Source organism: Astyanax mexicanus, chromosome 14, assembly GCF_023375975.1.
Source record: "Astyanax mexicanus isolate ESR-SI-001 chromosome 14, AstMex3_surface, whole genome shotgun sequence".
Taxonomy (NCBI): Eukaryota; Metazoa; Chordata; class Actinopteri; order Characiformes; family Acestrorhamphidae; genus Astyanax; species Astyanax mexicanus.
Genome location: NC_064421.1, coordinates 9,112,946 through 9,132,549, shown reverse-complemented (window position 1 = coordinate 9,132,549; position 19,604 = coordinate 9,112,946). Strand labels below are relative to the sequence as shown.

Genomic DNA, 19,604 nt, shown 5'->3' with positions numbered 1-19,604 from the left:
GTACAGTGTTCTTGAGGTTGAATTTCATACCATTACTCCACCTGACAGGCAGTACATCTAGCCATTTTGGCCAAACAATTCAACTTTTGTCTCATCTAACTATTAAACTTTCCTCCAGGATGCATTTTCTTCATCCATGTGGTCAGCTCTCTGCTGTAATGTAAAACTCAACTCGCTTGACTGTACACAGTGATACTGGTGTTCTAGCAGCTTTTATGGCAAGGCCTGTGTCAGTGTTTCTTGTGATGGTTCTTCCTGACCATCCAAACAAGTTTCTTCTACAGCTGAGGGTGACAGTTTGGCTCTAGACAGAATGCCAAAGGTTTGGAAGGTCTGCAAACACTTGTGCACGTGTGTGCTCTTGTTTTGGATGACTTTCACCATTTGGTTCCTGTCAAAGTGGTTCATATGGAGGACATGAGCAGGATGAGCAGGAGATATTCATTTTTTTTTAAGAATGGATCTTGAAAAAAGGAGATTGTTGTGCCAACATAATTCACTTCTGTGAATAATTATATTGAGATAATCATTTTAATATAATTATCCTGAGCTTTTTTTATTTTCAAAAACAAATTATCTTGGGACTAGAATCAAAAGGTAATTATCCTGAAATAATTAAGTACAAATAAATGACAGAAAAAAAAATCCTTTGTGTTTTTAGATTTTTTTTTAGACAGGTTCAAATTCTTACACTGGCTAATTTCTCCTGCTTCCAAAAAATCAATTTGTCAAATCAGATTGTTATGGCTAATCAGTGTAATTTATATTTAAGTCAAAATCTGATTAGTTTCTGATCTTTAAGAAAAAAACAATCTGCATGCATAAACCGTGATGTCAATCAATCATTAGTAAGGAAATATGTATAATCTTATAGTACCTAAGACAGTTATGCACATCATTTTCATCATCATTATTTTATCATCACTAATTTCCAGCTGTTTTAAAAAAAACATAGAATCATTGTTTAGTTCTCATTTTCCAGTCGTTTTTTTTTTTGCAGATTTTGCTCAACATCATTTATTTTGAACTACATGATCTTGGATAACAAATATGCTCATTTGGATCCCAGGAGAATAAAAAAAACGATTTTGCATTAGCTGTCCATGTCCGTGTTATCCATGTAATATTAACATGTAATATGCTGACCATGGCACTTCAACACATGATTACCAAAGCCTGATCAGTGGTCAGCTACTATACAGAGCGTACAGAAACTTTATACAGACAGAACATACTGTAGTCACTACCCTCGCTCGAAAACCGCACCCCATAACAAAATATTCATACCAATAATTATCATAGATGTAACAACGAGAACAGTAATTTCAGCTTTACAAACTACAATCACTTTGTAGTTACAACGTTTGTGAAAACAAAACTGAAATGATAAGAATAAAACAAACAAAACAACAACAGCAACAACAGAAAACAACATTCTCTATACACAGCAGTACCTTGAGGTTAAAAAATGGAAATAATGTAAAATAAGTGCTTAATACATACATCCATTGTTAATGACTGCAACGGATATGGCATTGAGGAGGCAAATAATAAAAAAAACTAACAAACAAAAAAAAAGAGCCAGTCTTGAGTCAGTCAGTCTATAATCTTTTGTTAATAACTGATACAATACTGCCACCCTCTGGCAAAACACGTTATTATTTGCATTTATAAATATGGAAAAAATAATAATCACATCTATCCTTGATGTGCCTTGATCAGGCAGTTTGCACCATAATATTGCACAATTCATTCTTTTTTTTTTTTAGGCGGATATAACAAAATCAGCAAAAGCAAGAGAGGCTTTACTACAATATTATTATTTTCAAATCTTAAATAAATCTGCTTTCAAAAACAAACACACAAACACTGGTCATGTACATTTTATAAAAATCCAAAAGTTTAAAAAGAGCGGGAGAAAAAAAACATCCTCTGAACCAAAAGTCAGATATTAATTTTTGGTAACTAAATCGAAAACAAACAAAAAATTATAATAATAATAATAACAATAAACAAGAGACAAACATTCAAACAGCGATATTAAATACCTGTATTAAAATCATTTTCTAAAACCCCCAAATGAACATGTTAATTGGGCACGGAAGCTATACATATAGATTTTTATTTCATAGAATCATAGAATCATATATAAACCAGCCTTTTTTTTTTGTTTAAATATAAATATAAAAGTGCCTCATCTGTGATTTGTGTGGTTAGAGTTCTTTGTGAGGGTTCTAGAGTACAGTTCCTTCCCCCTTCTGTCATGACTTCCCGAGGTGAAAGAGTACTTCACAGACAAGGGCCACCACATTAGTATTGAGCACAGTGGAAACAGCGAGGTCCAGTAGCCTGCTTTCATAAAGCACGAACTCCGGCCTGTTCTCCTCCACCTTGGCCAGTTCTAGAAGTGCTTTGGCAGCTCGACACATCATGTTTACACTGGGCTGGTCCATGGGAGAATGCCCTATGTGGATGAGGCTGTGCGGGTTCTGGTGGTATTGAGTCATGGCAATGCCGTCCTCGAGGAAGCCTATGAGATTACCAATGCTGCTCCTTTGCACAGCGATGCCTCGAGCTGCAGAGCAGTCTCCTCTGGCCAGACAGGACAGAATGACCACTGCCATCTCTCTGTAAACTTGCTGCTTTCGCTCTCCCAGCTGCCGCACCAGCGTGGCGAAGAGCTTCTCCTGCCGGGTGAAGGGGGGTGTGGCCAGAATCAAGTCGACGTTTCCGTCCTGAACGCTGAGTTTACACAAACACTCCAGCACTAACCTTCTGGGGCTAAGCTGCGAATGGGATCCAGCTGAAGGGAAAGGATCCTGGGCCTCCGCTGATGGACACACCATCCAGTGGAGTAGACCGTCCAAGATGGGAAGGCAGATACTCTCAGGATACACAGAAAGGTCTAACTGCCCAGCAATGTTGGCCAACGTGACCATAGCGTTTTCCCTTAAAGCTGTCAAACAGTCCCACCACCATTCATCTCTGCTGCAAGCCAGACCTTGCTCCTCTTTAGGGAACTCCTCTTTCTCCTTCTCGTAGGTCGGGACGCTCCTCTTCCGCTCTGGATGCTCATGATGCAACAGGAGCAGTCGACCAAGAACAAGCACCAGGCCTGGATGCCTAGACATCTCTGTATCATTTCCAGGGATGAAGGACAGACTTCGAATGATGTTGGAGACGCATATGCAACGCTTGGACAGAGAGTCCTGCCAGCCGGCTGCTGTCGACAACGGAGCCTCGTCCGGACAGCGGGGCTCATCCTCCAGTAACGTGATTCCCTTTGGATTCTTGTGAAGACGAAATGGGTACGATGCATCCTCGTTCAACGTGGTAGAAGAGTTTTCTTCCTCAGAGACTTCACTCACTCTGGAGCACAGCACATCATCTATAGTTGCACAAGCAGCGCATCCGTTCTCGACCTCCTCGGATTTTAAAGAGCAGCCATATTGAACCTTTTTATCGGTACACTCTTCCCGACTCTCAAAGTGAGTCTCGATGTGGCTCGTGGAGTCCCCGCCTCCTGCTTTCCAGTGAAGTAATCCGCTAGTGAACTCCTGCATGTAGCCAAGCTCATCCGAAATGTCTTCCAAAAAGTCATCTTTGGGCACGATCTTCACCGGCAGCTTATCGTACTTGCTGGCCTGCTTAGGTCTTGGTTCAGGTACCGAGGTTGACGATTGGCCTTCGAAAGGCTCTGTAATACTCTCTGGTTCTTTTTCGCAACCCTGTTCATCCTTCTCATCTTTTCCATCTTTCTCCTCTATCAATACATCCTTCTTCTGATCATCCACCTCTTTTGGGGTAGTTTCACCTAAAGGAGCAGGTGTGGTAGCCTCCACAGACTCTTTCTGCTCCGGCTCTGGGGTAGCCTCAGGTTCACAGGGGCTCTTGGGAGAGAGTGGGTCTGAGTCTCTCTGATCCTCTGCTGGACAAAGCAAAGATTTCTGGTCGAGGGTTCCCACCTCGTATTCCTCCAGGATCCCAAAAATCTCAATCAGACATCTTCTTAAATGTTCGACAATGAGCTCGAGGAGTCCAGGCAACTGGGAAGAAAAATTTGAAGAAGGAAAAATCAATATTTCAGAATCTGAGAAATAAACTAAACTAGAAAAGTATATTTGCTGAATGAAATGTGAAATGTTTGCACAGCTTGATTAGTTCCCACTGGTTGCTATGGTATCCCAGGTGGTTGCTAAGGTGTTGCTAGGTGGTCCCTATGGGATCCCAATGGATTGCTATGGTGTTGCTAAATGGCTGCTCGCTGGTTGCTATGGTGTTGCTAGGTGGTTGCTAAGGGCTCAATAGGTGTCTAATATGGTCATTTATTAGCAGGTCCCAAATGTGTTGCTACTGTATAGCTATTAATTAATATGGTGTTGCTAAGTAGTCGCAATGGTGTTGCTAGGTGGTTGCTAGGTGTTGGCATTTGTAGGCATCTTCTGATAATACCTGAGCCAGGTTGAAGGATGCTACAGTGCTGTCATCATACAGGAGGATGTTGATGGTGTCCAGAGCCCATGTGCTCTCAGCCAGCAGACCAGACTTGAGTGACATCATCACTCGCCAGACCTCTAGGGTACCTTAAATCAGATTAAATCAGGCAGATTAAACCACAGTTTTAGTGCAATGTACAGTCATTTACACAGATCACCAGCCTGCTGTACTGCTATTTTTACACATTTTACACTTTTAATGATAACCAGCTCTGTCAAAATTAACAGGTAGCACATTAGATTTATCAGTAAACTAACATTCAAATGCTTTTTAACACACATTAATAATTCTAGCACATTTACAGAGCCTGGTGACATATAAGCGGTTTTATTGAGTAATGTAAAAGCTGTAATGTCATGTAAAGTCGCTACTGTCGAGTTCAGAGTGTAGATAGATTACTTTTTATTTATGCTGAAATATCGATTAAATCTCATAACTAACACTCATAACTACTCCTCCATCTCTCCCTTTCTCTCTATCTCTATCTCTCTCTCACACACATACAGCTGCTGCTCTAGGATGTTTTTAATTGTAATACTCTGTGTATTTTTAATTTATATAACATCAAAATTACCCTGAGATTTTATATTACAAAAGCTCTAGTCTGTTTGCAAGACACACCACACTACATTATTATTTTTTATCTTCCTCACAAATATACAGGGAAATAACATCATTTAAATTATTTTATTTAATTATTTCTGACATCAATTATATAAATACAACTCTATTTGACCTTTTTTATTGTTTAATTTACATTAAAAATACAATATTTCATGCTTAAGTATTGATAAAAAAAGAGTGTGATTGTGATTAATCTGATCAATAAAAAAAAAACTATTGATTAAACTAATTTATCTGCCATTATATTATAATGCAGTTTCCTACCAGTGTCTTTTGAGGTCATCTTGCGTCGGGGTTTCAGGTGAGGCTGGGTGCCCTCCACAGACCCCAGTGGATAGTTGAGGTCTCTCCTCAGGTTGGGTGGCATCTGGCCTGGGAGTCCACTACTGCCTGACCCACCTGGCATTGGCATACCTGGCTTGTGCATCTTCATAGACTGCATAAAGGCAGCCTTATTAGGTGACATGTGGGCGTCTATGGAGCGCTGGAAAGAGCCTGGGCTCGGGTCCCGGGAGATGTGGTTAGAGGTCTGGTAGGAAGACTGGGGCTGTCGTGAACTCAGTGGGGGCATGGAGTTAGAATGGCTGGGCATGTAGGGTGATTGGCGCTGATGCCCAGGCCACTGGTTGTCCACTCTGAGTCCATCCAAATCATCAACCCTCCCCATACCTGGATATGGAGAGCCTTGGCTAGATGTTCCATGTCTGTTATGGTAAGGATAGGGCATTTCTGTCCTTGAGGGCCACATGTTGTGTGCTGACCCATCACTCGTGGATGATGAATGGGGCCCGCTCATCATGCTGTGCTGTACTGGATGCTGCTGAGGGCCCTGGGTGGCGTTCTGCAGACGGTCTCGGCTGTAGGGGTAAGGGAACTGAGCCTGCATTGGTCGACGATCTGGGTAATTACCTCCATACTGCCCGTACATGTCTGGCTGTGGGCCTCCATACTGCATCCCATACACCTCCCCTTCATGCCTCTTTGCAGGGGGACTGTACATCCCATCAAGTGGACGCTTGTAGCCCTGTTAGAGGATAGAATTAGTAAAATTATACAGTATGCAAAAATATAGCCGATATTTTAGAATATCGTGAACGATCTTATACCCTGAATTATCATTCCATATCACCCAACTCTAATTATCACATCAGGGTACGGCCTTTTTTTGCTGTTTTTAGCCAAAGAAAAATGTACATTGTTCTCATTTCCCATTATATCTCTACTAGAGAAAAAATATATAGTCCAGTATCATGTATTTTACTTTAATCCTGGATATATGGAGATATTTGGAGTGCATTGTTAATAATATTAGTATCATGACATTCTGGATCATTGACTTCTGTTACAAATCTGAAAAAAATATTGTATTTTTTATATCTCAGTTAGGGGGGTTGCCATATCATATCGTATGCAGTAAAAAAAAATAATCATTTTGTTGCAGTAGTGTATCCTTGATTTTTTTTTTGTTAATTCATTGTTGCTTCATATGACCAATTTTTTTCTTTTTATTGTTTTTGCAAAAAATACGATGAAATATTGTGATATTATTTTAGGGCCATATCGCCCACCCCTAATAGGTATAATAATTAATTTATCATAGTAAAAAGCTTGCCATGACGCCAATAATGATTAGTTGTGATGAGAATTCCAATTACCTGTTGTTGAGGGTACATTCCTGGAGGGTGAACACCATATGGCATAGGGTACTGCTGTCCATAGCCATCATGTCTATACAGAAAAAAAAATAGATTATAGATCAAATTATTGGATAGTGGTCTAAAAAAATCTAAAACAGATGTAATTTCAAATAGGTGATATCAACAAGTGATTATACTCATGCTTTGGTACAAAAGCAGCATTAACAAAAGCAACAACTGAGGGCTCTCTTAAATGTCGCAATGCTCTTTGCTTCCTCTACACTCCGTCAACAAAGTGCAGCGCTGTTAAGATACCAACACGCCAAAGTCACATCGCACTTGGTTCTTAAAGGGAATGGCAAGTGAAACACTGATTGGTTTATTTCCCATTACGCCCAAAACACACCCATGATTAATTAAGATAATTAGTTCATGCCTTTTCTAATTTTGAGCTGTACAAGCCATGCTTTTTGAATCCTCACGACACCAAAGACACACCGACACCTCCTAAATCCAGCTGTGCAATCTGCAATTGACATCATGCCATTAGATCACTAAAATAGGGCCCTGAGTCTTTAAGGAGCAAAGATGGGCAGATAAGTACCTCAGCAAATGTGTGAGAAAAGTACTGAAATGTTTAAAAGCAATGTTTTTCAAAGAAAAACGATTAGGGATTTGCCTATGCTGAACACCCATGATCTTAGATTTCCAGTTAGGAACCATAAAAAGTCAACGATAGCTGATAAAACCAAATGGGCAAAGGATTACTTTGGCAAATCATTGTCAAGAACTACAATACTGAGTTCTATTCTCTTTGTGGCACTTAAAACTTTAATGCATAAAACAGAAGCTTCGTGTTAACCATGTCCATAAGTGACGTTGACCTCTCTTTGCTTGGAAACATCAGGGATGGACCATTACACAGCAAATGTGCCTTGTGGTCAGACCAATCAGTATTTCAGATTTTTCTTTGGAAGAAATGGACGTCATGAGCTCCAGACCCAAGAGGAAAAAGGACCATCTAGACTGTATTAGCAACCACAAATGGTTTGGGGGTGGGTCAGTACTCATTTGTGATGCCGCATTAATGGTACACTGAGATCTTAGTACAATATGTGCTGCCTTTATTGTCTTTCAGCAATACAATGCATATTTTCTGTATATTCTGTATATTTTGCTCTTCCAGTGCAGCTGATCCTACTAATCAGCTATGGATTTGTAAGAGTATGGAAACACTATTTTATTTAAATAATCTCATAAATGGTAGTATTTAAACCCTGTTTAGAACAAACAGTTTACCTTTGTTGATTTGGGTATCTATTGGGACAATACATGCTGCCATCATTGTTGGCATGGCCCATGTTGCCTTGATTACCAGGAGGACCCATGCTACTTTCCATTCCCATTATATGGTCTGATCTGCAACAGAACAGTCAAACAAATTAATATATAAATAACAATTGTACACCTTCTCACAACATACAGCTCTGGAAAAAAATAAGAGACCACTTTAAAATGATGAGTTTCTTTGATTTCACCAAATTGAAAACCTCTGGAATATAATCACGAGGAAGATGGATGATCACAAGCCATCAAACCAAACTGAACTACATGAATTTTGCACCAGGAGTGGCAAAAGTTATTCAAAAGCAGTGTGTAAGACTGGTGGAGGAGAACATGATGCCAAGATGCATGAAAACTGTGATTAAAAACCACCAGGGTTATTCCAGCAAATATTGATTTCTGAACTCTTAAAACTTTATGAATATTAAACTTGTTTTCTTTGCATAATTTGAGGTCTGAAAGCTCTGCATTTTTTTGTTATTTCAGCCATGTCTCATTTTCTGTAAATAAATGCTAACAAAACACACACACAAAAAAAGTTTTCTGGTTGTTGGATGTATTGTGGGTCAGAATATACGTATGTGCAGGTCTCTCACCTTCGGTCATATCCAGGTCCATAAGGGTACTGGGAACGCTGGCCCATACCCAGCCCAGCCATGGCTCCACTGGAGGAACTCCGGCCATAGATATCCTGCATGCCAGCAGGGGGCATCTGACCCGGCATGCATGGTTCTCCACCTGCAGCTGAGAAAAACATATCAAACTGAGTGAGGTGATGAATATCATCCAGAAGGTGGCAGCATCCTCCTGAATATAATCATTCAGTGCTCAGAAAAGACAAAACAGAAGGACGAGAGAGGATGAATTTACTGGGGAAACAAAGAGCTACAGTTAACACACTACAAAATAATGCACAATGAAACATCACACACAAACAAAGAAGATTAAAAGAGAATAATCTTAAGAAACAAATGTTCATCAGTGATGGGTGAAATAGAGCTGGGCAATATATTGTAAATATATTGCAATATATTGTAAATATATTGTAAATATATTTAAAACTGTCTTAAACAGGATCTTTAAAAAAGTATAATATAGTAATATTGCACCTTCTACATAAGTTACCATCCGTTTGTGCTTTAATTCCTAAAAGGAACATGTTTGGGCTGTCTCTGTGTTAATGATTCGGTTTCTGGAGGCATGACCCTCACAACATTAACAAACATTATATTTTAAAGAGAAACAAGACGCCTTTATTTCATCACCTCAAACAATATAATGTAATGCAGTTTATAGAGTTACTGAAACACCAAGAATGCATCTGTCTTGCATTTATTATAAATATATATACTATTTAGATGCACAGATAGATATGTAGTAGTTTATTATATACTGTAAAGAATTACACTGTAAATTAACAGTAAAAAAATGGCACTGAAGACAATTTCTTGTAATGTATTGTAACAGTATTTTAATATAAATTGAATAACCATATATAAGCGTAGAGTACAATATGTTTTCATGGTAATTTTATAGTATACTTTACAGGTGGCTTAGTGGTTAGCACGTTTGCCTCTCAGCGCTGAGGTCCTGGGTTCAAGTCCCTATCTGGGTGGAGTTTTTATGTTATCTATATTCTTATGCCTAGATATGAATTGGCACTCTGTGTGTGATGGAGTCATCCAGGTGACGGTTGTTTCCAGTTGAGAGTACGCTGTGTGCGATTGGCTCACTGGTGTGTGTAGAATATAACTGTAAGTAGCAAAAAGGCGCTATATCATTGTAATAATAAGTAAGTAAAAATATCTCTACTTTATTATATAGTAATTAACTGTTTTCTAGAATGACGAGTAACATTTTGCGCTAAAGTGCAAGCTGACAATGTTACAAACAACCAATAAAACATTTCTTCCTTGCATCATTATTTGGGTTAAACAGGTGTGTCCACCCACCCGTAACTCACCATCAGTGTGTAGTCTTGCCCACCTGCCCTACCTTCCCTTGGGTATTCAGTTAATACATGAAAAAAATGATGAGTGACATAATCGCCAGTAGGCAATTCCTTATCAGCATCATATTTTTGTATTAATCACTCAAATATTGCTGAATCATATTGCATCATATTATATTTCACCATTTCTTTTAAGCGTAACGAGATATGAGATTTTAGTCATTTCGTCCAGCTCTAGGATGAAGAGAAATAATACTTTTTCGATAGTTAAAAATAGGGTTTTTGTGTAAAAATAATAATAATTAAATGAATAAACCTGTCCTAACCTTTTCTCATTCCAGCATAGTGGTCCTTATTCTCAAACTGCAGCCTCATCATGGGCTCCATGTTCATGCCTGCTTGGTAAGGGCCTCCAGAGCTCAGTACGTTTCTTTTCTGAAAGGCAGGGTCACTACCGTCTGCAAAGGGGTCCTGAATACTTATAGAATTATTCCTGTTAAACAGAGGGCATACATTACGATTAATGCAAATTCACAGAAAAAGAAACCACACAAATATAGCACACATTAATTAGGTCATTGATCAAAAGGTGGTTAAAATGTTTACATGCATAAAATTAAGACATATTTACTTCATGTAAAATTTCCCTTATGTATATACACATATATGTAGTCACTGTAGCTTTTCACAAAACACTAGTTACTTATCATTTTCTGTATTTTAAAGTAAATACATACAATGTAACATAACAAATCTCCCTTCTATGATTAAAATATGTATTTTAATTTCAGTTTTATGTCATTTACAGGACATATATGTATGTTATATATATATATATATATATATATATATATATATATATATATATATATATATATATATAGTTTACAAGGTGACTAAAACATTATATAATGAAAATATTATTTTTGTTTAAATAATGCAACACTTTTCTTAACACACTTTACTAAGAACACTGAAGAAACCCTAATTATGTTTAGGAATTTCAGCACGGTGGCAAAAAATGGTTGCACCACATTGTAAGGCCACAATCCATTTATCAGGATAAAAAAACCCTTCAAACGCTTAATCGATTTTTTTTTTTATGAATTTCAATATGAATTAATATGAACAAAAATATGAAATTGTTTTTATTTATGAATATATTCATATTTTATATTTATAGAGCTCAGTACGTTTCTTTTCTGAAAGGCAGGGTCACTACCGTCTGCAAAGGGGTCCTGAATACTTATAGAATTATTCCTGTTAAACAAAATATGAACAAAAATATGAAATTGTTTTTATTTATGAATATATTCATATTTTATATTTATAGAGCTCAGTACGTTTCTTTTCTGAAAGGCAGGGTCACTACCGTCTGCAAAGGGGTCCTGAATACTTATAGAATTATTCCTGTTAAACAGAGGGCATACATTACGATTAATGCAAATTCACAGAAAAAGAAACCACACAAATATAGCACACATTAATTAGGTCATTGATCAAAAGGTGGTTAAATATGAACAAAAATATGAAATTGTTTTTATTTATGAATATATTCATATTTTATATTTATAACTGAATGATAACTTTATAATTGACTGAACTTCTATAACATATTATCATATTTCCTATTATACCAGGGAAAATGGATACATTTCTAGATAAATCATGTTCGCACCACATGGTAAAGCCATAGCCGATTTTTTTCTGGATGATCACATTATCCAAAATCTAATAAATGTATGTGTACATAGAATTCTATATATTTTAACAATAACAAAATATATTCTTATATTTTTATATTATGTCTACTCTCATGTTTTTGACTGTTTTACAGATAAAAGATGTAATATAATATGTAAAGCTGTGCTATAGCTGTGCTATATGAATATATGGGCTGTGTTTTGGCATGCATGATGAATTGCATGAGGCTGAACTGATCTGCATGCATTCCCCTCTGCGTTCCTTCTATAATATGAGTGCTTCAGTTTATTCATCAGTAACATTTATTTGTTAAGCAAGTGTGACATCTTAGAGAAAATAAATGAATGATAATAGATGCTCACCCAAGCGCAAACAAATGGATTAAACAAGTGGAACTGAGCCAGACGATATTGAAAACACAAATAACAAGCCCAATTCAGAAACATGCAACAGCTAGTGCAGCATGCGAGATCTCATTCTAATCCCTTTTTATTAATATTTTCTTGAATAAATAAGAGGCAGGGAGGAAGAGGATTGGAGGGAGTGTTGCATGAGGCAGATATACCACATGGTACAGACGGCATATCATCACTGTAACGCTAAAACCTTGTATCTTCAGTATCACAACTAGAAGAAAGCAACCTTTTAACTTTCTATGGAATTTGATGCAATTTTCTAAAATAACTACTAACAAAAATTCATAAAATACTTTACAGTGACTTCTGTCGAAATTTAAGGAGTATTTTCTTTACCTGTAAAGTTCCCATTTTTGTCATGTGAAAACCTTGCATCTTAAAAACGACAACTTCCAAAGAAAAATAAAAATAAAAAGTAATATTTTTAAATGTTAAATGTTCTTTATTTGGACATGATATTGTAAAGTGTGAAATTCTTACATTTATACATAGGAATGCATTTATATTTATATATTTATATATTAATAATGTTGCTTAAAAACATGCATGTCAACGTTTCTCTTATTCCCTTCTTTCCCTTCATAATTTTGCATCTGTTTTTGTTTCATGTGAAAATGTGTAAAAATTAAATAGAGAATGGATCATAAGAAATGCTTAATAGAAAATGAATAGAATTTTGCAGCATTATTGAAAGATAGTAACATTATTTATTTAGATTTCTTTTTAAAAACTGTAATAATAATAATTGCACATAACTTAAATTCAGATATGAATGCATATATTTTTTGTTGCTGTTGTGCAAAATCTTGTATCTTCATTTTTAAATGTTGTGAGAATGTGAATCTAGCAGTTGTATTTTAGATTTGTGATTTGTGTCTAAAATTACATTATAAATGGACCTGTAGAAATGCATTAAAATGCCTTGGAGTAACATCCTTCCACATAAAGTTATGAATGTATTAACTTTTTCTGTAAACCTCCCATTTATATATGTATTTTTATGCATAACAGTGAAAATATTAATCTATATTTTTTATTTTTATAGTTTGTAAGCTAGGCTGGTGTCAACATGTAACATTATCATGCATCTGACCATATCTTTCTCATTAATGACATTGGTACAGTAAAGGTGAAACTGATAATGAAGTAGTACATGCTGTTCACCTGTTGTTCAGCATGCTGTTGACCTGTCCCTGTGGCGTGGTGGCCGGAGTGGGGGGTTTAAGCTCATTGGGCATTTCAGGCATGGAGCTGCTGCCTGTAGACTGAGGCGTCTGAGGACCCTGCAGAGATCCGGAGTTAGCTGAGATAGAAAAGAGAAAAGCAGGAAAAGACAGAGAGAGAGAAGAAAAAAAAAGAGAGAAAAACACAGTTCAGATCCTTCAGTTTTCAGACTGGATGTGATAAAGAGGAAGACAAGGTAAGAGACAAGACAGCGCACAGGACCGTTTTCTACAACAGAGCAAGTAATTGTCAAGGTCATCTCAATAGGATAAACAAAACAGCCTGAAAGACGCAGAAAAGAACGACTTTCACAAAGACGCGTCAGAATTCTGACAGCATGACAATAAAAAACTATAAACGCTCACACACTCACACACACACACAGACACAAACTACCTCTACAGCTTAGCAAATACACATTACAGAGAACACTGCTACACTACTGTTATACTATTACCGCTACTATTACTACTACTAACTTCTACTATTACTATTACAGACTGTATTACCATTACTACCAATAAAACTATTACTATCACTATTATTACAACTATTCTATCACTTTTACTACTATCATTACTACTATTACTACTACTAATAAATTCTACTATTAGTATTACAGCCACTGTTATCAATACCATTAAAACTATTACTATCACTTTTATTACTACTATTACTATTACTATTACTACTTCTTAGAAGTACAAAGATTACTATTACTACTATAGCTATTACTACAACTAATACTATGAATATTATAATATTATAGTATTACTGTATTAGTATTAGTATAGTAAACTACTTTCACCATTATTACTAATACTACAACGTCTACAATTACTATTACAGTCACTATTATTATTGCTATTACAACTATTACTATCACTATTATTACTACTATTACAATTACTACTTCTTAGTAGTACTAAGATTACTACTACTACTATAGCTTTTACTACTAATAATACTATGAATATTGTAGTATTATACTATTTATAGTATTAGTATTAGTATTAGTATAGTATAGTATTACCGCTACTACAATGAGTACTTATTTTGTTACTACTTATGAATACTTATTACTACCATTTTACTACTGCTAATATTAATGAGATTACTACGATAACTATAACTATTACTACTACTTATAATAATATACTATTACTATTGCTGCTACAACAATTCTTACTGATACTATATTACTATTATTACTATTGTTTCAAACAATTTACCACTACTATTATTGCTACTCCACTAACTCCTACTGTTACTAGTACTATTATCAAAACTACCTATTGCTACTACTATACTATTAACACTAATGTTCTATCATTATGCTTTGACAGGATAATTATTTTATCATTGTATAGTATAATGACTATCATTACAAAACAGAACTTGATAAATAGTACTCAAAACTGTAAAACAAATGTACATATATATATATATATATATATATATATGTATACACACAACAGGGTTAACCCAGCGTGCTATTGTGTACCGTGATATATGAGTGTTTTGCCATTTGACTGCACAAACACTCACACTATCAGGAATTGGTCTATATGCATGTATTCACACATCCTTATGATCATCTATTTCATCATATCATTTTGTTAAATTTATACGAAGGACAGATTTGTGTGTAGAATGAATATTAAACATGAGGGAGTGAGAGCACTGGATTGATTCTGAATGTGGAATAAAGGCTATATATATATAAGGTGGGCAGGCTTGTGGGACCACGCTGGTGTCTGGGGATCTTCAGCTGAGTGAAGAGCGGCCGGTTTGTCCTTCAAGTGCAGTGCTGTACAGCAGGGAACGCTGGGACCGTTTTGGAAGGATGAGAGTGAGGAAGGGGGGGATTGAGCGAGCGAGGATGAGCGGGGAGGAAGGCATCGCTGTGGGAATAGCCTGCCAGAGTGTGAGGAACTTGGGCTGTTCTGTTTTTGGCAGCTTCTTGAAGATTTCTGTGTGTGTGTGTCTGTTTTTTCTCCTGCAGGTTTGGCGTTGTAAACTCAGTGAGGAGCAGCAGTGGAGGGTTTACAGTCAGCGGGGAGAGATAAAGCTGGTTCTGCTCTAGACAGGTGTGTAAAAATGTAGCGCCACAGCCGTGTGTCGGAAATACATTTCCTACGAGAGCTCGTCCTCTGGGTGAAGATCCAGGATTCACTGAAATGAGTGACATGTTCTACACTATAAAGCAAAAATGAACACGGGCGAGTAACAAAACACAACAACAACAAACAGATTTCACTCACTTTAATACAGAGATGTGAGGGTTATTAACAGTACAATAAGTTTAATTGTTTTTAAAACAATTCGGTTTACAGGTGCATCTCAAAAAATTTGAATATCATTAAAAAAAAGTCATATTATATAAATGATCTACACAAAGAGTGATCTATAAGGATCTTTATTTATTTTATTGTTGATAATTACTGCATTCAGCTAATGAAAACTGAACCAAAATTCAGTACTTTAAAAAAATATTATATCAAAAAATATTATATCAAAAAATATTATATTAGATCAATTGATATTTTTGACGGTGTGGGCAGTGTGCCAAGGAAAATGAAATTCAACATCTTAATAAATGTTGTCAGCATAGGGACGCATAAAGTGCTAGAAGATTTTGCAGGAAAACAAAACTGCACTGACTTTGGACTTCATATAACACAGTGGATCAACACCAGCAGATGACATGTCTCTCTAAACCATCACTGATCATCAGTAAATTTTACATTTCATTTGGAAATCAAGGGAGCAGAGTCTGGAGGAAGAGTGGAGAGACACACAGTCCAAACTGCTTGAGGTCTAGTGTGAAGTTTCCACCAATCAGTGATGGGTTGGAGAGACATGTCATCTGCTGGTGTTGGTCCTCTGGAAAATCATACAATGCTTTATGCTTCCCTCTGCTGACAACTTTTATGGAGATGCAGATTTCATTTTCCAGCAGGATTTGGAACATAGCCCACAATGCCAAAAGTACCAATCGGTCTTTATATAATATTAAAATATTCTGAGATACTGACTTTTGGGTTTTAGGATTCAAGGAGATTTTATTGTCATTCGCATCACATGTGGTACATGAGGTGGAACGAAATTGTGATGGGCTTTTAATGGGCTTTTAATGGGCTGTAAGCCATAATGATCAACAATAAAATAAATAGCTTCAAAAAAATTTATAAAAAAGCTTAAAATAGATCACTCTGTGTGTAATACATCTATATAATATTTAAGTTTCACATTGAATTACTAAAATAAAGTAACATTACAATTATATTCAAACATTTTGAGATGCACCTGTAGTAAATACAGGGTATTTAATAGTTGGAGCAATGTTGAGTAAGGTTAGTACATATGTTCTAAATAAAATGCTATTTGGAACATTCAGTAAATGGTATCTTTACCATAAAAATATTTGAATTATGGGAAAAGGTTTCTCTGTTGATTTCAGAAAGGGATATACATTTATAGGAGTCTAACTGAATTTCTTTAGCCATTGGGATCTTCTATCTTTAGTATAATTTGCCATGTTTTTGTTTATTAAAGGGCACTAAATCCATTGATGGCTAACTCCACCCCCAGCTTGAAAAAGGTGGGGCAGGAGGGAGAGCAGATTGGCTGAATTTTAAGACGTTAGCAGGGGGGTGGTATTACTGATTAACTGATTTGCATGTGCTTATATAATTCTGTGTAACTACTGCAGTCTAACTTCAAGTACTGTCACTTGGTTACTACTTTAATATCAAACATAAAAAAAAAATTGTATGCAACAGAAATTACTCCAAATCCTCAAATTAAATATTAGACACCTACTGTACAATTACAGTGGTATATTTGTTTTCAGGTCATTTGAGAGTGGTTTTGAGGCTCCCATGTTGCCACTTTTCAGAGAAGATGCAAAAAAAAGGGAAAAACTTGCAATTGGCACCTTAACCCTTTCTCCTAATAATAATAACAACTTTATGCACCTGCCTAATTTAGAATTATTGCACACTTTCTGTAAATCCTATAAACTTCATTTCACTTCTCAAATATCACTGTGTTCGTCTGCTATATGATATATTTAAATTCAATTGATACGAACAACCAATGAAGGAAAATAAAGGAAAATCATGAAAATTATCAGGGGTGCCCAAACTTTTTCATGCCACTGTATGTCCCTATATAGTGCATGATAGAAATAAGCAATGTATAAAAAAATGACGTCTAGGAAAGACAATAAAATATCCAGCTTTACCGAGATGACAGGTCACCAAGGATATCAAACAGGCAAGTGAACAACAGAGTACAACAGAATACGAAAGAAAACAGCAGCGTGTGGCCTTTCTGTGTGCTTTAAACTTCTGAAGCAGGACTAAAATAAACCACGGACGGCTTAAAAATTCATTTCAGTTCTGAATAATTAAACAATTAGCAAGCGCCTCCTCATTAGAAGCCAGTGAGGCAGCAGAGCAGGGAAATAACAGAAAGCATATGCAGCGCTACGATTCATCCTTGGAGAGAAGCAGCGAGATCGGGAAATCCTCCCTCTCCAGCATCTCTCTCTCTCTCTCTCTCTCTCTCTCTCTCTATTACACTCTCCCTCTCTCTCTCTCTCTCTCTGTGCTCTGTTGCCCGCGGCTACACGTGGAAGTCTCCAAACGTAAACAACAGAAGGGTTATGCAAGGTTAAGACCGCGGGAATTTCTCTGCCACATTCTGTCCAATTCCAAGTCATGACGCAGGGAGGGAGAGGACGCCAGGCCCAGGTGAACTGCGGTGACCTTTACACTGCTGTACTCCAGGGAGGGAGTGTGGGGGTGTAAAGGGGGGGTAGACAACTTGATGTTGACAATGATGATGATAGTGATGATGATGATGATGATCACAGTGATGATGAGGGTGTTTGAGACGACGCTAAGGATACAGGACGTGCTGCTGAGCTCATGCCCGGACGCTGAATTGGGGTTGACTGAAGGTCATGCTTGTTTATATCTCATATTACATCCCCATTAATCTTCCTTAAGGGAATCCCACCACCACCCCTCTTCCTCCCATGGGTGCTAGGCAACCCCACGACATCATCACCTATCAGCTGAGCTGCACACAGCCAGAAGCACCGAGGCTTCTCATGTACGGCAGAAGTAGAAATGCCACAGCGCTAACAAAGGGCAAGCAGTTACACTCGTACACAGCACAACCTCTTACATTACGATTCCTTCACATTCTGTTTCCCTGTTCAGTGAACTAAAACAAAGATCTGATCCACCATGAATCAGACAGGATCCTGCTCCCTCAGAAGACTTGATACTGAATGCAGCAAAACTGCTGAATCAGTCCAGGTTTTACATGCAATTAAAGTCATTTGGTGCTATGATGTTTGCAATACTAGAAGAAACATGTGATAGTTTTAATGATTATGTATATCAGAATGAGGCTTAAGCCCTCTTAGTTATCACTGGTCACTGTTTTCCACATTTCCTCTAATCTTAGTTTTCTAGATTCATATTTTTTTGTATTTTTTAATCTCTTAATATATAGCTCTGGAAAAAAAATAAGAGACCACTTCAGTTTCTGAATCAGTTCCTCTGATTTTGCTATTTATAGGTATATGTTTGAGTAAAATGAACATTGTTGTTTTATTCTATAAACTACGGACAACATTTCTACTAAGTAATGCAAAGAAAACAAGTTCATATTCATAAAGTTCAAAAATCAATATTTGGTGGAATAACCCTGGTTTTTAATCACAGTTCTCATGCATCTTGGCATGTTCTCCTCCACCAGTCTTACACGCTGCTTTTGGATGAATTTGTGCCACTTCTGGTTTAAAAATTCAAGCAGTTCAGTTTGGTTTGATGGCTTGTGATCATCCGTCTTTCTCTTGATTATATTCCAGAGGTTTTCAATTTGGTAAAATCAAAGAAACTCATCATTTTTAAGTGCTCTCTTATTTTTTTTCCAGAGCTGTATTGTTTGTATATTTCCTGACACTCCTGTTCTGCTATCACACTGCATATTTCCTTAATGTGGAATTAATAAATGATTTTATCTTATGAAGATAAGCAATTTAAACTGCTATACGATACTCTTCAAACATTTTAGTTTTTTATGCCATTTAAGCAGTTCAAGCCAAGTGAATATCTGAAAATGGTGACTTTAAACTGGGGGTAGACATAAATTAAAAACTATGTTCCATCTTTTGCTACAGTAGTA

General features: G+C 36.7%; 1 protein-coding gene across 2 annotated transcripts in view; it reads right to left on the bottom strand.

Moving 5' to 3' along the window:
* Positions 1-586: 586 nt before the first annotated feature.
* The window catches only part of LOC103041141 (AT-rich interactive domain-containing protein 1B), a 330,051-nt gene continuing 311,033 nt past the window's right edge, over positions 587-19,604 (bottom strand). Inside the window, exons 14-21 of one of the 2 annotated variants that reach the window (XM_022673204.2) lie at positions 13,338-13,476; positions 10,380-10,546; positions 8,699-8,846; positions 8,058-8,177; positions 6,777-6,849; positions 5,386-6,145; positions 4,453-4,583; positions 587-4,046 (exon numbers count right to left, since the gene is read on the bottom strand). In XM_022673204.2, the coding sequence (XP_022528925.2) occupies positions 2,262-4,046; positions 4,453-4,583; positions 5,386-6,145; positions 6,777-6,849; positions 8,058-8,177; positions 8,699-8,846; positions 10,380-10,546; positions 13,338-13,476 (3,323 nt within the window). In that variant the 3' untranslated portion in view covers positions 587-2,261. The remainder of the gene's footprint in view (positions 4,047-4,452; positions 4,584-5,385; positions 6,146-6,776; positions 6,850-8,057; positions 8,178-8,698; positions 8,847-10,379; positions 10,547-13,337; positions 13,477-19,604) is intronic. The other variant, XM_022673205.2, reaches the window with a different exon arrangement.